Source organism: Channa argus, chromosome 4, assembly GCF_033026475.1.
Source record: "Channa argus isolate prfri chromosome 4, Channa argus male v1.0, whole genome shotgun sequence".
Classification (NCBI taxonomy): Eukaryota; Metazoa; Chordata; class Actinopteri; order Anabantiformes; family Channidae; genus Channa; species Channa argus.
Genome location: NC_090200.1, coordinates 22,394,550 through 22,414,488, shown reverse-complemented (window position 1 = coordinate 22,414,488; position 19,939 = coordinate 22,394,550). Strand labels below are relative to the sequence as shown.

General features: G+C 38.5%; 1 protein-coding gene across 3 annotated transcripts in view; it reads left to right on the top strand.

The window, feature by feature from the left end:
- Positions 1–19,939, top strand: part of si:dkey-246g23.2 (solute carrier family 66 member 2) — a 45,112-nt gene that overhangs the window by 12,766 nt on the left and 12,407 nt on the right. For all 3 annotated transcript variants that reach the window (XM_067501623.1, XM_067501621.1, XM_067501622.1), the window contains exon 4: positions 14,824–15,040. In XM_067501623.1, coding sequence (XP_067357724.1) covers positions 14,824–15,040 — 217 coding nt within the window. The remainder of the gene's footprint in view (positions 1–14,823; positions 15,041–19,939) is intronic.

Sequence of the window (19,939 nt, the reverse complement as noted above, 5' to 3'; positions counted from 1 at the left end):
ATAGATCTGATACTAATACCTATACCTTTTAATAATAAAGGTGGATGCATCATCAAATTGCTAAATCTGAATGAATTTCCATAAGTGCTTTGGGGATTTTTCCTTTTGATTATTAATTAGTTTATTATATAATAAATAAATATAAATATATTAATTAAAACCCAGGACAGAATTTGGGCAAATCTATAGGTAAATAGAAAATGCTTTAATATCATAATAAAAGGTGTGGGTCTGTCGGGGTGGATGATTTCTCTCCCGCTCCCTTCGTTTCTGTAGCTCAGTGTTTTCTTTCGTATGATTTTTCATATGGTTGTATGGTATTTTACAGCCTTTTTTACAAATTATGCAGCTTTTGCCATTGTTTCATTTTTGGCCAGAAAATACAGTCACACAGTGCTACCACTCCTTCCATTCTTCCATTCTGCTCCGTCTCTGTGCTGCTGGCTGGCTGAGCCTTCTTGCTTACTTGTTTGCCTGGCGCCGCTCAGTCATGTGACGGTACTACTTCAAAACACAAGACGGGGGAGGAAGAGCAAAGTGTGTCTGTTCCGCGCTGTGACAGGTGCGGTACTTGAAAGCAGTGGGACTTAGACAGATGCAGACAGCCAGGTCGCCTCTTTGATGAAACTGCAGCAGTTCATACAGGAGAGAAACTAAAACTAAAGTATTGATCTCATTACACTGGTATCAATCAATATCAATACCAATGTTGGAATCGATATTGTTAGATCTATACGGCCACCATTATGAAAGACCAACCTCAGCTTATTCAGTATGACAGAGCAGTCAAAAAACATCATCATGATGCAATTATGTATATTATGGGGCTGATCAGTCCCTTCAGGAATACACAATGTTGTAAACTCAACAATTAATTAAAAAGATCTTACAATCTCCCAATTTGCTGCTTTGGCTTGTTTTGCAAAGTTTTAAAAATTGTTTAATCATTAAATTGTGCATTAAAAAAGGGTGGAGTCAACTTGTAATCCACCCTTGCCATCTCCCGGCAAACTACAAGATGTAGATTTTGGAGTTGTAGATAGCAAATGTTTAATTTGTTTTCTTGAAATGAAATAGATGGAAAATTAAACAAGCCTAAAACTTGTCACTGTTGTTTGACTTATCCAGGTTGGATGTAAACATATAGTAACGTGCAAAAGTTTGTCTTATTTTGAAATAGCAAAAAGACAAAAATAAACAATTTCGGAATAGACAATTACAAATGTTCCTTAGAAATTTAAGTTAATTTTAATTAACTAATTAATTAATCTATTAAGGGGAATGCAAACCTTTGCAGTCATTAAATTGTTATTATTATTACTTTTTTAATATTCACTCCTTGACCATTTGTGATACTTCTGCTGATGAAATAACATACTGTAGTCGTACATTGTTATTGCACTAGGATCAGAGTTAAACTTAACATTATAACATAATAACTTTGCAGTGCAGTGACTTGTTTCAGCCTCCAGCAGTTGAAAAAAGTTTTTATTGTTCTTTCATTGTAAAATCTGTATCCATTGTTTGGACATTATCTCATTTAAATATTTAAATAGCTTTGTCACTTTCCTTTTTAATCTCCTTTAACAAAAGATGAGACACACAACAAACACAGTGACTAAGGCTTAAATAACTAAGTTCTGTAATTTAGAGTAAACTGATTATGGACAGCCTGAAACCATAGAGGAGTAACTATAAAATTGTTGCAGTGATGCATGTAGGGTGAGCAAAATTGGCTGATGACTCATGTAGTTCCTGAAGGGTTGAGGCACATTAGTCCTTGACGCCACAATGTCAAGGAAGCAGCAAGATAAAACACAAATGCCCGTGAGGTTTAAGCTCATTATTCTCTCATTGAGCTGTTCCTCCTCCACACTCTCACAGTTTTGTTGGTCAGTGTGTTGTGCTCTGATCAGACCGGATCCGAACAAATGTCACAGTCAAACTTTAAATACCCATTGGCTTGCTTATTATGCTTATTATGAGAAAGCTCTGACACACAGAATTTCTCACTCAAATATCTCTACAATAAAGAAAATCAATTGTATCACAGGTAATAGATTGACTCTTAATTGTGATTTTTCCAAGTTTCATTAAATACCCTGTAAGAGAATTTGGTGGCACGTCTAAATGCACCCTACTATCGCTCAGTTATTGAGTTACACACATCCAAGAATGTTGTGAAACTCTTTTTCAAACTCAAAGAAAAATTCAGAGATGATCCATTTTGTAAAAGAACAGGAACTGAATGTATAGTAGAGGATGTAGCAGGATTTCTTCTTTCCCACTGTCCTAATTGGAAAGAAGACACTGTGCCATGGGCCCTGCGCCATCATTGAGACACTAGTCTAACACAAACTCTTCTGACTTGTCTCCAACATGTCACACTGTGCTTTCTCAGAACACGAGTGCCTACAGGACTGCCCTTAAAAACACACACTCTCTCTCACACACACTCACACACCTGCAAACACCTGCATGACAAACTTTAAAACTGGCTAAAACATAAGTTCTTTCTAACAGATTGTTGACAGTCTTGTGTGTCTTGTGGGAAGTTTTAGGTGAGTAACTTTTTGACTCGTCCTCAGTTACTGTTGATCTCACTGTTTCTGCAGATCAAATAGGTTTTCAACAAGCAGCTCAGGCAATCATCAGAATTTATAGTGTAGAACAACTAGAATTCTTTCTAATCAATAGTCTTTGTTGCCCACAAGTCTCTATTTGCTAGTCAGACTTTAATTTTATCCATGGACTGCCGCTGATCTGACTTTACCTAACACCTGCCTTGTATCTCCAATAAAACTATCAGATCTAAACTGTTGAAGCTAGTGGACACTGAAGCAACCTCACAGCAACACAATATTTGCTGATTCTCAGATCCTCTTCCATCAGTGTCATTTTATAAAATGTTCAGGAAACAACAAGGAAAAAGCACTTAATAATAGAATCTGAAGTCTTACAGTATGTTATTTGTTTGGAAATGCATGTTTGCCAGCTAGTGCCCTCTAGGCATTATGAAGTTCACTGTGCACAACCTCAGGGCACCTAAGATACACAAAATGTGATTCTCCCACTGTCTATGTTAGGGCTCAAGGTCTGTTCATGTTGAGACCTTCAGTTGAAAGGACTAAAGCACCACCCTGTGTTATCAACAGGGTGTCACTTGGCACTTATTTCTTGTACAGTAGTTAGTAAAACAAATGGTTTTGAGAATGAGCTCAATAGACCCAAACTAAACACCTAATAAGCACTTTCTTCTGGCAGCCATTAAGTGCTTTGTACAAATAATTTTGTCATTGTAGAAATTGTTAAAAATACAAATATTAACAACAATAATCATGACATACAAAAAAATGGTACTTAACCTATATTGTAGAGAATATATTTTATAGTAACTTAACTCTTTTCATATCTTTTGTCTGGACTATTTCTGACTAACATATTTAGTTTTCATGGACTTACCTGCCTGGACTTGCCCTCACATTGTTTTTTCTATCTTGAAAAAAGAATACGGACATAAACGGTCCTGGTATACTCTAATTGAATTGTTATCTCATGGGGTCATAACTACACACACAGAGGGAGGAAACAACAAAGCCAAGTAGTCATTTGTGTAGTGAGGAAGGTCAGTGGACATTCTATCTAAATAATGACTTTTAATGAGCTGCTGCTGTGCTAACTACTGTAGACTCAACCTGGGTGATGAGGTAATTGTACCCAGGGGAAAAGGATGGATAGAGTGTGTGTGTATATGTGTGTGTGTGTATGGGAAAAGCTGTGAGAGACTTAATACATAGATAGATATCCTTCAACAAAGAAATGTGTGTGATATGATATGAAATGTATGATCCTCAATCAGAAAATAAACTGCTGCTCATGTCATGTCTTAGGTTGAAATTACTTTTATAAATAAATTATTTACAATGTTGAAAGATGAAGTACAACTCTCATTTAGATGTTCGTATATTCCCCTTACACCTCAAAAACAAGCTTTGATAAATTTTTAATATATTTACTGTATCTTGATTATTTTAATCTAGGCTGTTTTTTACTTATTTGTTGTATACTCAGAGCCCATTTACAGCACTGTGACCTAACAGGAAACATGACCAGCTACTAAAGATTTACAACATTATCCATACTATAGCAAGTTTAAAAATTTACGAGCCATGTTTATTCATGCATAATTTAAACAATTTTGCCAAAATTTCCCCTTAATGTTTTTTCTGCTATCAATTCCAGACGTTTAATCTTATATTATTTCCCATATTTCCATATTTCACTGTGTTTTTATGGAAGTGTAGTGCTTCCCATCTAAACATGTCCGATTGTATTTATGATCACACTTATCCACAGCGTAGCGCCTGTGTGGTACGTGTTACCCTGGTATGGTTCAGGAACCCAAATGATGTGATTGAATGAACTAATTTGATTTATGAACACTACAAATTATGTATGCAAGAGTGTGTTCCTTTATATCCATAGCATTCGGAAATGTCAGCATAGTGCCTTAATGTGCCCAGTAATTACATAATGTCATTAACACAATTCCAAGGCAGTTATTGCCTTGTAATGCTTATAGCATTCCCCTTAAGCTGTGTATATCCTTATTCAGTTGTGAGTTTAAATTGAAAATTAATGTTAGTGTACTTTTTCACAGACCATACAGGATATATATGTGCCACAAACTCTCTCTGCTGTGAAGGTCACATTGTTTGATCTGGAAAGACTTTTTTTTCATACTCAGTGTAATTGTTCAGTCCCACTGCCCCCATTGACTTTGTTTTCCCAGTCACGTTATCTTTGATGTACACCTGTTTATCTTTATAGAAAGTAGCAAATCCCCCTCCACCACAGCCACCATTGATAATGTGTCTGCTTTAGCAGACCCCAATAAATGGTTTAGATGCTCACTGTTTCCCGACACTTCCATCTGGTCAACAACTGATTATTGTCAAAACTAGATCATCTTTACAGAGGTAAGTCGACGTACCAGGGCTGTGTGTGTGTGTGTGTGTGTGAGTGAGAGAGAGAGAGAGAGAGAGAGAGAGTTAAACAGAAAGGAAGCAGGCCGACTAAGAGAAATAGTACAGTATGCATACCTTTTTGTGTATATACATCATAAAGTACTGACTCTCACCCACATCACTGATAGAAAGAGAAAGAGAACCAGAGAGCCGAAGCGGAGTTAATTTGATGTCCTCCATGGTTTCCTAGCATGTATAAGGAAGGGTGGAGCGCTTCAGCAATGCTCCTCAACTCCATCCCTTCCTTCATTTTTAGTTCCAAGGTCACTGCAGCTCTGCACTTTGGCTTCATCATTCTGTATTCATGAGGCACACAGCTCCATGGTCCACTACACCAGTACCATTCTAAACCCTTTTATGTCTTCTATAATTACAGCTGCAAACATTCTAAGGCAAAACTATCATTGCTAATGTAAACTTACAATAATTAGTATTCTGTGTCATCATGCCAGGGTGCTTTGTCAGTCTACCTCACATTATCGACAGCTTTACTAATATTTTGTAAATGTTTGTTCACTAATTTATTATGTTTTTGTGCACTGACTTTAAACAGTGGGATGTCAACCTTGGTTGTGTGTTCTTTGTGTTGCCATTGTTATTCATTATAAATGAAACTTGGTTCTGTTTATGGGTCAAATTTCATTAGCAAATTCACAGCCTATCCCAGACAATGATAGAATAATCTATAGGGACGACATTCAGTACCTGATGTGTGTGCAGACCATAACCTGTTCCTCAAGCCATTGAAAACCAGTGGGGTTTTAGTTGAACATGTTGAACATGTATCCAGTTAAATGTACTCACCTTCTCATTAAACTCCCCTATCCTTGTTAAAAAAGCTCACCAGCACCTAATTTCCCAGAAGCCAGAAGCCAGAAGAAAGATCACCCGTGTCCCAGGATACTGCTGGTATTTTAGCACTGCATCCTTAACATTATCACCTTCTGCGTGTCTTTCAGCCCAGACCACAAAGCTCTCCAGTGAGTGGTAAAACCTGCTCAGCACATCAGACACATTGTTTGCGCAGGCCAAGAGGCATCATTAAAGATGCCTCTCAGCCTAATCATGGACTGTTCACCTAACTGTCATCTGGCAGGCATTACAAATGCTTCTGCTCTCGCATCAGCAGGCTGAAGAGAAGCTTTTTTCCCCGGGCCTGTAATCCTGCTGTACACAATGACGATAATAGAGTACTATGAACTGTGCTACTTGTACAGCATTTTAACTGGCATGGTCTGTTAAAATATGTACACGGCCAACGGTACGCATGCAAATTATAAATTATGCTTATGATACACTCTTGTTTCAGTACAGTACAGTAGCGTCGTTTGTATATAAACTACATACAAATATAGATTTTTCATCCATCATGGGGCTACACTTCTGGGTATGTGCTAAATGAATTTCATTGCCTTGTATGTGTACCTGTATGATATCAACAATGCATGCAAGTGCTGTTATATAACAAAATTCCCTGGGCACACAGACAAAACTCCTTGCTATATAGTCCTTAAATTGTCGGACTGTATAAAAATTCCATGACAGCAACAAGTGTAGATTTAATCATCTTGACACTCTTAGCTAAAAAATGGGAATTTGAATCTCAGTGTTTATGTTTCACTTCTAATCCAGATTTCTATAGTAGAGCCAGAACAAGAGGAAACCTGCCACTGATCAAATAGTACTGTAGGATTATTGGCATAGGATCAGTTTAGCAAAACAGACTTTCTTGGCTACTGTCAGCTCTCTCACCTCTGTTGTTCTGCTATCAAGCAAGTGCAACCCCAGCTCGGTGTAGTTTAAAAGAATGAGCTGCCAATGCTGGTTGAAGGTCCACAAAAGAGAAGCAATTTACTTTTGGTAAGTGTTTTAGCCTCAGTGTTTGGAATTAGTAGATAATATCTCATCAAGTAATACCCATAAAAAGAAAACATATTGCGCTAGATGAGCTTTAAAAAACATGAAATGGAAGAATAACAGTACTTTCTTTGAAATGTCAGACTTTTATTTTGCTTGAGATAGCACATTTCGACAAGCAGTGAAATTCAAAATGAGAGAACAGTGAAGTTCTTAAGGACGAACAACCTGCAGACACACCAGATTTCGTGTGATCTTAAAAAGATTTGAAATATTTACGGATTTAGCTGGCATGCAAGGAAAGATACTGCTGCTATCAGGACAAGTGAAGGACAATGCCAGTGAAGCACTTTTTATCTCTGCTTTTCTCTGCTTAATGGAACTTGTAGTACTGGATAGATGCAGAGAAGGAGTGTGGGCGAGAAAGGGAGGAGGTGAGAGGGCAAATGGAAATGGAGGAAGTTATAAGGAGGTCAGCAAGAAAGAAGGCAGTGCTAAAAGATACAATGGGAATAGGTCTTCATTAGCCCTCCATGTTCCTACTAAATTGAGAACTAATCAAGGGCCCCAAAACTGGTACAAAATGCTGACAGGCCAAAATGTGTGTTTGGTGCAAAGATGGCGAGTACCAAAACATGGCAATATACAGTATGTATTAGATTTGCACTGAACATACAAAGGATTTTACCAAGTTCTAGCACTGTATAAATGTGGACTGTGGTCATTGGTTTGTGTTTTACGTCGGATGCCTTTCCTTACACACCCTCTGCATTTATCCAGACTTGGGACCGGTACAATTGGACACTAGCTTGTGCCCTCTTGTGGTTGTATTACACAGTATAGAATATTGCACTATTTTTAGGTAGAAAATGCAATTTATAGCAATTATAATTTTGATTCATTGTCCACCTGTTATAGCATTATTATTAACATCTGAATACCATGAATGGAAGTCTTTTATGGCTAACACGAGGCTGACAGACCTTCTCTCATTTATCTTTAAGCTGCAGGTGCTGGCCAGTGACTTTGAGGCACAAAAGTGTGCAGAGGCAGCAGAGCGTGAATGAATGTTAAAAGGTATGCTGGACGATAGTGGTTGATGTGAGAGTGTGAATGTGTACCAGAATTGTCAGTGGACCTGAAGCTGAAATAAATGTTGTTAACTGTGGACATGTCATGAAGTGTCAGGATCCACAGGCACAGGAACCAAGCGCAGGAGTGGGCCATTGGTCTTCCCATCAGTGAAAGTCTAAGTGAATGTCTAATGTAAAGTTAACGCCATCACGTTTTCCAAACTGTTTAAATTGGCCTTGTCTCTCTATCAGTCTCTCTTTTTATTTTGTATTACACCGAGGTGGCTCGTTTCGTGTGTATGAGGCTGTTCTACTATCCCAGAGTTATTTTTTGTGAAATGGGTGAGAATGTGGAATCTATTAGCATACAGTATAACAAAGATCAAGTGGTCAAAGAATTGTTGTTGTGGATTGTTAACACCTATAGAGCTTATTAGTTAAGCTTTTTCTGGGTCAAGAGGCTAAATAAAGCACAAATACACCCAGTGAGGAGGCAATCAGTGTGGGAAAAACACAGACATAGTTCACCAGCAAGGTCAGAGCTGCCCACTTTACTGCCACTACTGCAGAAACTGGGAGAATAAAGAATGCTGGCCAAAACATTGTTCGCTGCAGACCATAAATAAAAGACATTTCTTGCTCCCATCTCTAAAACTCAGATTTTATGTTAAAATTATACTGAATAAGACGTTATGTAGGGCACTCAAGAGATGAAAAGTGTGGAAAAAAATAATTAAATTGAGTTGCATGGACCTTCATGGTGAGATGAGCAGAGCAGAAGGACACAAAAAGTTCAGATTTATTGAACTTTTACCTGTGCTTCACTGACTCTTGACCACTGCTTTTACAAACAAATAACTAATCTCTAAATTTCACAAACTGTCTGATAACATATTACCCTCATGTTAAGACTAAACACAGACGAGCTATGTTAGTGGCAAAATATGCACATGCAAAAACAGCTACCAGCTACTGCTGGTACAATCTTTTGCTTGAAACATTAGCACTGTAGCCATGGTGGTGCCGTAGATGACAGCGCCATCAAGAGTAAAATACTGCGAATCAGGATAGAGTGTGCTGCGGTAGGCACTAATTTTTCAATGATGACAACACTAAATACTGTTATTAATAAAATGTTAAAAGAAGAAATTACTTATAGAAAAATAATATAGAGGTATATTTCTCTTTTCGTGATGAGGTACTAACTGTGCTAAGCTGACTGTCATTATATCATCATTCATTTTCTTTTCAACCGTGCAGCATATACTGTAGCACATTTCTTACAGTTGTCAGTAGAAACGTCTATTAAAATGCACACAGTGCCTCCTCATTAGGCATTCAAGCGAGCAACTGCAAACTATTGACTTCTGAATGTATTGGAGGTTTCTGCATGAATGACTTTTGTATTACCCAAATATTATACAAATGCATGTGTCCATTGTCCTTGTGAATAGATGCAGCCAGGCTTTTTTTTGGGGGGGGGGGGCAGATGTGACCAAAGACAGCTGTAGGGTTGGGACTGCTGAAACAATGTGACACGCAGTTACAACTTCTTTTACTTTGTGTTGTTAATTTACTACACATAATAGATAAAAAGGGTGCAGAGGGTGTACTTAAGACAAACCATGTACTGAAACGACAAATCCAAAAGGGGATTAGGTGTATAAACTAATAGGATAATGAAAAAGAAACACATGAAAAGCCTAGCTACTGAAATTTTAAATGTTATTGTTCCAGACATTATGATCCCCCTATGTAGTATACATTTACGTGTAAATGAGGATTCTGTGTGGTCACAACATTTCTCAGGAAATGCGTAAATAGGATTGTAGTAGTAACACAAAGTATCATCTTAATCCTGCACTTCCCAGTGATTTCCCTAACTGCACTTCCTCTTTTTGACTCCTTATCACCCCCCTGCATATTTTAAATTTCTCTGCTGTTAGACTTTTCGCCAGTACTGTGATTTTTGTGAGGTTTTCTCATTTTGGTGTTGGTTGTTACATGTCATCTATAATTTCCCATTAATGGAACGATCTACTGTTTTGTAGGAGGAAGGGTCTACTTTTTTGTGCAGCAGCCTTTACAAAGTTTAAGAGAAAGCATATTAATAAGTATATGGGGTGCTCAATCAGCAGTACTCATATTTGTCTTAATAAATTAACTAAATGTTTTACCAGAGAAGGCAGCAGTGTAATGAAGTTCCTCTGCCCCAAACTTAAAAATGAACTAGTTCAAGCATGTAAATCCACAGGGAAGCCAATTTATTTTTGCGTGTATGTGTGTGTGTGTGCGCTCGCATATGCGTGTGTGTCTGAGTTGCATCCCCACTGCAACTTAATGAGTGGACATTATTTTAGAAGCCTTTGTATAATTCAGAGAGCTGACAGAGAAAAAGGGAGACCCAGACAGCAGTGGACATTTCCTCTCTGTCTACACACAGAGTCATTCTGCTCCTGAACCCAGTTCAAACCAAAGACCAAAACCCTTTTTCAGTTTTCAGTCCTTGTGATCCTATTAAAGCTTGTAATGGAAGATATCGGAGGATTCTTCTGCTACTTCATGGACTGGTAAAGCACAAAACAATCTACAGGTTCAGCTCATTTATTCAATGGGATGAGAAGGTCAGCCACTTGCATCATCGGCTGTTAAACAAGCAGAGAAACAAAAAGGGGAGTCCATTGCAACCTGTGTGTCGTGCAAGGGGCCAGACCTGTCCTTAGATTAGCCCAGTGAGCCATGCAACAAACAGACAGCCTACAGGGCATGTCAAACAGCAACCTTAACACAACTTAAAATACAACAAGCAGGCACCACTGAGCTCAGTCATTCATGCAGACTGTCAGTGCTGAGTCAGCATATCTCAAAGCTCTCTAGCTGTCAGAGTCTATCCTTGTATCTGTCTCAGAGGCTCTATTCCTTTACGCTTCACACTGTGCCTCTTCACTCAGCCTGCTGGGGAATGCGAGTGTGGCCTCCATACATCTACTTGACTGACTCAAAGCTACTCCTTCTCTCTTTTTGATTTTCTCATCCTCCATCTCTCCATCCCTTCGTCCATGTTTAATCATCTTCTGTGCAGTATGTGTGAGTCTCTTGCTAAGGCCTGGCAGTGCAGAAACAACGTCTGAACAAGCTACGGTACATCAGCTGAGACTGTGAGACCTCCAGACTTACATGTGAACTGACACACGCACATGCACAAATTGATTGACTTATTCTGTCTGAAAAACATCACATCATCCCCAAGTAACACAGGTATTGACATGCTCACAGCTGCTTCCTTGCCCACTTTTGTAATTGAATTGTTTGATCTTGAATGGTCTTTGTGTAAACAAAGAGTCTGTGTGAAGAAAGAGAGCACCTCACCTCCTCCTAGCACACTGCAGTCTCCAATGCCTTTGAAGTGCAGCCCTGGAATCAACACATACCAGACAGGAGGATGCTATTTGGAAAAGGCCAGGCAACCTGTCCTGTCCTGGGATGACAGAACAGCAGCCACAAAGGGGGTATTGTGTGTGTGTGTATGTGTGTGGGTGTTGGTGTTGGTGTGAAGTGAAGACACTTTTTTTAGTCACAAAGTAGGTAGAAGGAGAAGGACCAAAACAGGGAGAGGGAAAAAGTGAGCTGGGCATGGTGCATGATATCAGAGAATGATAAATAAAATAAGTCACTCCATGAATGAGGCATAAATTCTGTCTTTATTAAACACTTCTGGGCACTTTGATTATGCAGGTAAACATATGAGGCTGTATAAATAAGAGATGAAATGGGATAAAGAGAGAGAGGCAGATGCGGTTAAGAGGAAGGGAGATGGGTGTGTTGCTTTATGTTGGAAAATTGAATTGCTTGGTAAGAGGACAAGAGAAGAGTGTTTTTGGTGTGTGTGCTGCAGATAGGGAGGAGAGAGGAAGGAGAAACAGAATTAAAAATTGAGCAAGGCTCAGCAGGAGGCTTTATACACTGGGAAGTTGACAGTAGTTTTGCAATATCACCACTCGTATTGTTGCTGTTGTCAGCATCTTCATACTTCACCACCTTGGCCTCATTCTAAATAGAAATGAAACGGATTTTATGCTGTTGATAAAGGTCGGACTGTACGCCTCTTCAGCTTTCCCCCTCCCAGCCGTCAGAGACTGCACTGACTCAGCTTGGGTGTTGTGTTGTGGTAAAATGGCATCGTAAGTGAAGGGAGACTTGTGATTAAGAGCTGAAATGTGCCATGCTCTCCGTCTCCAGCTCCTCGGGTTCTGTCATTGTCATAGTCTGGGAGGACAGTCCTAACATGCACAGAAAGTTGACATTTGTCATGTCACATGTGTCCGAGAGACGCATGTGTTGTATCTCCCTCCTCTCGCACCATGCATGCCTGTTGTCAGCTGTAGGCGATGTTTCTTTTGTGGCTCTGGGTAATAGAGCCATTAATCACATTCGCTGTGTGCCACAAACATGCCACACTGCAAGATGTCTCACTGTCTGTCCCAGGATGCCACAGCAGATGCAACTCACTGGAGTGGAATGGGAGACATGTTGAAAGCGTGCTGGTTTTGTGTGTGTGTGTGTGTGTGTATGTGTGTGTGCGTACGTGCGTGTGCTAAGTAAATATTTGTATCAGATGTTACAAATTATTAACAGGAAAAGACATCAAGGCACCTAAAACTGAAATTGTGCAGTGGGTTTGTAATCAGCCAAATGGAAGAGTGGTTGGTAGTTACTATAGGATACCTTTACTCCAAATTCAAAAATGTCCCTTCGTGTACTACATAAAAGGCAACGATGATACTTTGTTATTTATCTCTCCATTGTGTGGCATTCAACAGTATTCTTGACTGTGAAAGTTGTAGTTTCTCAAACAAAAGTTAAGTCAAGGTCATTTATTAGCCTAATACTGTTCTTTTATCATTTCCCTTATAGTGTCATATCCAAGCCCATTGTAGCTTCTTAAATAGCAATAAGACATTCAGAAAAGCAAGTAAATCTACACATTAAAGATAAGTTGATATACTAAAAATCAAACATTTTTCTCTAAAAAAGTGAAAAAATTGTCATTTCTCAGCTTTTATGAGTCCAGCTTTGCTGCCTTCTCTATTTTATCATTTTAAGTTTAATGTTTAAAAAACTATAAGGAAGTATTTGAAATTGAGTATTTGTATTTTTCACTATTTGCTGATTGATTATTCATTCTTATAGATCAGTAATCAATACTAAGTATTCCTTAGATTAGCATATTTTGCCTTTGAGGTCAAAGTTTGAAAGGTAACAGCAACACATGGAGATGTCAGGTGCTGCACTGTATGCAGCGTCACACTCAAGTCCCCACACTAACTAATGTGCTCTTATTTAGCCATCGATCCTCTTTAGCTGATGGCAGTTGGTTTCCACAGCTCCATGGTCATACATAAGCAATGAGAGATTGTCAATCATTTCACATTATAGGCTGCTGAGGAGATGGCTGATGGTGATGGGATTGTAAATGTTGTTTGCCTAATGTTTCTTTCGAAAGCTTTCTTGGCAGCCCCTGTGAACCACCTTCAATGCCATGAACGTGGTCCTTCTCAGGCCGAAAGGGCAAAAATTACAGGGAAGCTCTGCCACTGTGACTAAAGGTTTATTTAGTTCTAATTTAGAATCTTCCATTAGAGATGAGTAGATGTTATGAAGAATAATCAACAGCACTGGACAGCTGTGGTCATTGTTGATGGTATTTATCAGTGAACTGGAATAGTTGCAAATAACAAATAGGGTGTGTCAGTGAAAGAATAGTTGCAAACCAAAGGTAATAAACCTTCTAAATGGATATTCTTGCTTCATCGAAGGCCAGGTTATTCCAAATCTAATAGAAATGTAAAAGCTTTCGAGGATCTCATTTATCTATGTTCGATTCACTTATGCATGTGCACAGTATTGATTTAGGATTGCTGTCTTTGCAGAATTTCCATGAAGCCTTTAATGAAATGCTCTCATTCCTGCTCTTTCCTTCTCCCTTCTTCTTCCCCCCTATATTGCCCTCCCTGCTTTCAATCTCTGTCTGTCAGTGTTGCTCTTCTGTTTCCATGTTCACGTACTGCAGCATAACTTTAAGTGACAACAACGGTTAGGGTTAGGCACAAAACCTTCAGGTTAAAGCTAAGTTCGAAGAAAAATTACATAAAAACAAAATGCTATAGTAACTACGTGCGCCACGTTGTGTAACAATCATCAACATCAATAAAACTAAATCTTGGACTAGAGTCAAACCTCAGTCTACTGTAGAAAGGTCTTGTGTCTGGTTGTACCATCCACCACCCAGTCAACTTCCCTAAGACGCTTTTTCACTTCATATTTTGCGTGATTGTTTTAGGCATCAAATATTGAAGTGTCTGATTTAACTACACTAAACTCTGAAACACAGAAGAGACTGGACAAGGTGGCACTCTTTGACAAAGATGATGAACACAGATAAAACAGTTGCTGCTGGGATAACCTCGAAGAGTTATGTTGTACAATCTAGTCTATGAGTACTGCACTGTGCTGTGGTTTGGCCTCTGCAGGCTTTTGTAACACACACTCGATCCATCCTCCTGGACTTTCCTGTCTGCCTTTCATTATCTTACTGGTAAATTAAACACACACACGCAAACACTTTACATTGTTTTAACATAGGTAAATAGAGCTTTGCTGAGCTTCTTTGTATAAATCTATTGAGGCTCTTGTGTTTGCTTTCTTCCTTTTAAATCCTCCCACACCTTTTCACATGACTTTCTTCCTCTTAAAGTTTTCCCCTTCCTGTCACATCTATCCACCTAAGTTTTGCCTTTATAAACAGTATAATACTGCTGAGATGTAAGATACACTGTGTGTATCTGCTTTATCTTTCTCTTCTCTAGACTTGGATTTTCGCTACTTCTGGAAGTGGAGTGTGTTTGAGGACTACCTGCTCTTCTGCTTTGGCTTCACTGTGCTGTGTGCTGTGGTCACTTTGCTGTTACTGGACTCAGCTGTGTTTGTGGAGATGCTGGGCTCCCTGGCCATGATGTTTGAGGCCATGCTGGGCCTCCCTCAGATGCTGCAAAACCTCCATAACCGCTCAACCAAAGGCATGAGGTACAACATGCTCTTAGGTCAATCAGAGCTTTGCAGAAAGCACACAGCTCACAGTGGCATTCACTGGGACACTCCCACAGGACTTCACTAGTCTCCTATTAACCTTAATCCAGGCAGTACAACTCATTTATAATCGCATGAACAAATAATAAAGGTATAAAATTCATTTATAATCATTCGAGGCTTCTTGAAAATTAATCAGCACAGTCCCTCCAAGAAATGTTCTTGATAGAATCATTACACGCTGCATTTTAAGATAATTCTCAGGGTTTTTTACTGTATCCATGTTAAATTCAAGGTGACCTTGAATGGAGGTAGGGAGTTGTGAGAAAATAGTAAGTGAAGGAAAGAGTTACTAAAATGTTTAGCTTGCAATATCAATGTATTTCCAGTTATGATGACGTGAGGAGTGTGCAAAAGGTCAATATGTGTAGTGATTGTGATTAACCTCTCAGGTAGAGGACTGTGAGATGAATTATGCCACTAATGGTACAGACCCTCTCACTAATTATGATCATTATTTCCTCATTATGTCTCTTGTCATCAGTGGAAAACCATTCATAGCGTCTGTGTGAGTGCCTACGTGTTTATAGGGAAAAAATGCTAATATCCTAGTGTTTCTCTCCAGGGGATAACTACCATGACTTCTCTCAGTAGATATTCAGGAAATCAAGTCAGATACAAGTTAACATGCATGTGAGGGAATTGTGATGGAGGGCTAAAATTAGGATTTTGCCAAGACATCAGTTGGAATTAGCAATTTCTATTGGGACTCAGAGTGCTTTTGTTTATTTTGTCTTAAAATTTCTGCTGACACAAATGCACAATGATTACATTTATGATTATGTATTTTTTTCCAACAAATTATTAATTTTATTATTGATAGATATGTGTGATTTATTTTATAATTTTTGAAATTATTTAGTGTTGAATATTTAAAAATGGTGACAGAGGTTTACTTCAGTACCTCTTGTATATTCCTCTTCATATGCATGTTTTTTTCTGGATCATTCTATACTGTCACAGAAGCTTCTATATGGAAAAACATACATGACAGAGTAGGATTCAGACACGCATGCACATATCTTTTCTGATACAAGTATCCATAAACATGGAAGGACAAAGCTCTTAAATTGTCTACAAGCAAAACAGTAAGTACTCAAGAGACTGTGTAGGTGATTTACTGTCTGAATGGTAAGACATTGTCTCTCAGTAATTTGCCCAGTTTTCCAAAAGTGTCCTCAGGGTTTACATTTAGTCTTGCACTTCCTGTGAGTGCCCATTCAGCTCAGGCTGAATATCACAATAAAGATTAAATACACAATAACACTACATTAGGTCTCGGAGCTGCCCAGTGAATAAGTTAGGATCATCAATTTACTAAACTCAGATCTATGGCAAAGTCCCTGCATTCTCAGTAATGTAATAGTCGAGTATCAGCCTTCACAACAACAAGCACAGATGTTACAACATTTTTCTCAAAGCTTGTACCTTAAGGTACCTCATGTAGCTTAACCTGAGGCTTAACATTTTTTTAAAATGCTAAATAATTTACATAAACTCAAAACAAAGTTGATCACAGCACACATCCTTGGTTTACCCCTGTTCTAAACTCATATATTTAAACACAAACAACAGATGCTACATATGAAGAAATAATGGCATTGTAAAACTTTCAACTGAGAAAATCTTAATTTAACCACTCAAATGCCTTCTCAGAATTAATAAACACACAAATGTAGATATACGTATTTTTTTGTGCAACAATTGAAGTAACAAAATCTATATGATCAATACAGGATCTAGCTTTATTGAGTCCGTTTTGCTTATCTACCAGCATCACTGGGAGCAGCTGTAGCTCAGTTGGTAAGGCAGTTGTCCACAGGGTCAGTGGTTCGATCCCCAGTCCCGGCTATATGTCATAGTGTGTCTGGGCAAGACACTGAACCCCTAACAGCCCATTCCCATCTCCAGCTGTGCAGTGCAGGTCCAAGCCCGGTAGAAATTGGGGAGGGTTGTGTCAGGAATGACATCCGGCGTAAAAACTTTGCCAAATCAACATGCAGACAATGTTCGGCTGTGGCGACCCTGAACTCACGGGATAAGCAGAAAGAAGAAGAAAAAAAAAGATTAATGCTGCTATATTAAAGGGGTAATTTGGGATCATATATCATAAAATTTAGGGATTGCTTAAAAATTTGCTATACAATTGGTAGGAATATTACTACTATCAAAACAAACCCGGGATATCTTAAGCAAAACATTAAATAACTTTAGACACTTTAAAAGACTTTAACATTTCATATGAAATTTCAATATTTCCAGCAGCTTTCCTGAATCACTTTTTTAAACTTGGTAAACACTAAAAGTTGCATTCAAATAAGGGTTACACTTCACACATTTTACATCCTGAGAATAATTTTTCCGTTCTTCAACTTTACATCCAGAGGTGGTCCTCTTGTCTTTCTTGAACTAATCTTTTAATTAACAAAATGAATTAGTTTGTAGCTGTTTAATATGCAAGGAAATCCTTCTTTAAAACTTCTGTTTACAGCAGGTGCACGCTATGTAAGGTACACTCAGTGCTTTGTTAACCACATTGTCAGACCTTGAGAATCACTCGCACTGGTATACCCAACAAATGTATTAAACTCACCCACTACAAATTACACTTCCACGATTTAGTACTAGTCTGTAAGTACTGTAAATGATCGGAGTCATCATAGAGCTGTTGTAATGTTTGCATCAGTATTATCATGGCATTATCATATCATATATATATTAATATATGCTATATGTCCTATCAATATAGCACAGGGTGAACATAGCTCCTTATAGTTCCACCACCACCACTGAACTGCCCTCAAGCTAAGGCCCTACACCCTACAAGAGCTTCATTTGAGCTGCTCATCATATGAACTTCCAGGTGTGACCGTGTAAATGTGGTCAGGGGATTCTTCCATAAAAGAGAGAATTAATCTCAGTGAAATATCAGTGACTACATAGAAGGATACAAAAAGGTAATGATGCTCCTAATAAATTATATATATGTGCGCACATGATTCACATAAAGAGATAAAAGTGCATAAGTTGATAATGTTGCACTGATAAACCTTGCAAACCAACATTGGACGAACCACTTCTGACAGAAGGAACAAAACTACAGGTGTTAAGAAAGTCCTATGTAATCAGTGCAAGAATTTAGCCCTGCTGGTTATTTTCCAACTTTGTATTATTTCCATTAAAGTAAGTAAATAGTTTGAGCATCACATGCTGTTTAGATCATACAGCTGATTTGAATTATTAAACACAGACATCGTGGAGATGCAGTGTTTCATCTGACAGTGTTTTGTAGCTGTCACCCACTTTGCATTTGAAAGCACTCATTACTCAGGTGGAAGTTGCAATTAAATGGTAAAGTTGCAATTTGTTTATATAAACAACAATGTGCTGTGTTAGTGTGTATGAGTGATTGTTGAGCGGTCTTTGCTTGGCTGCCTGGGGAGCCCGCCTGTTTTTCTCTTCCCTCTCATTAAACCTTATCTATTTTGCCTCCTCTCTCAGCTCTGCATCAAAGCACCCAACCTTCACAATGTCACTCAGTGGCAGTGGAGGGGACACTGACGATGGTAGTCTGCCTGTCTGACTGACACAAAAGTATGCAGACAAATACAGTATTGCCTTTCTCAAGGGATACTTATCTCTTAGTTTGCCTCCTCTAGACAGCTCCTCTGCTTTTCTTTTACTGTCTCAATCAGTTCAGTTTATTGTTGTTTATGCCGTGACTGTTACAAGAGAATTCAAACTACCTACTTACAATTGAGTCCAGCAAGAAGAAAATAATAAACAGTGTACATAAACCCCTGTGCTATTTGTTGTACACTTAGGTGTGAGCTCTGATCCCCATCAGTTTTCCTTACTCTTTCTCCCACACCTTAACAACTAGCAGCTTGTTTCTCGCTCTCACTCTTAATGGTGGTCCTATTCCTTGTCCCCTCAATAGCAGCATAATGGTGGCTTCATGTTTCTCTTGAGGCAGCCATTACCTTGAGGCCATTTCAGACAAAAGGGCAGTACCTGTACAGTCTGGCCCTGGAGAATATGATGCAGACCTGCTGAGATGACCTCTAAGCATTTTCTGACCTACAGACAACAATTGTGTTTTTCAAACGTAAGCATATGTGGAAGGGAAGGTGAGGATAGTTGCTACATGTAAGATGTAAGAGCAAAAAATATATATATTTATACTCTTATTTCTCTGACTGTGTGCAGTTGTGATGTTTTCAGATCATAGATAATTGATGAAAATGTTTTTGCTATTGTAGGAGTTTGGGTGGCTGCACTATAATATATGGTAATGTAATAGATAATATAGCATTGATTTCACATAATGTTAGGTAAAGTATATTGATGAGTAAAAGCCTAAAGCCATGCTAAGAGCTCTGTGAGGCTTTAAAGTTTAAGTTAAAGCTATCAAAGCCATTACTGTATAGTACAAGTGAGATCAGTGGTTCTGTTAAATTAGAGTCTTGTCTGTCCCGGGGCAACATAAGACAGAAGAGTGTATTTTTGAGACTTCACATTTTGTTTTATTCATCCAGTTGCATGAAGCACAAAACAATATTTTTTTTGCAACAGTGAAAGCTCTATTAAGGCTCTTCTCCCTTGAGCTCACTGGGCTATACCAACTTTTGTCCTGTGATCACAGTGGTGGAGGACTTCTACAAACTTTTTAGTAATCTAATTAAATAAATGTATTTCCTATTGAGCCAAAACTGGAGAGGCAGGCTCTTCTGAGGAGAAATCATAAGTATAAACACACAATAAATCCTGAAGGCAGAGTAGCAGTGCATCAAGGTTAGTTTTGGTATATTTAAAGTAGAAAAAAGAGAATAAAAT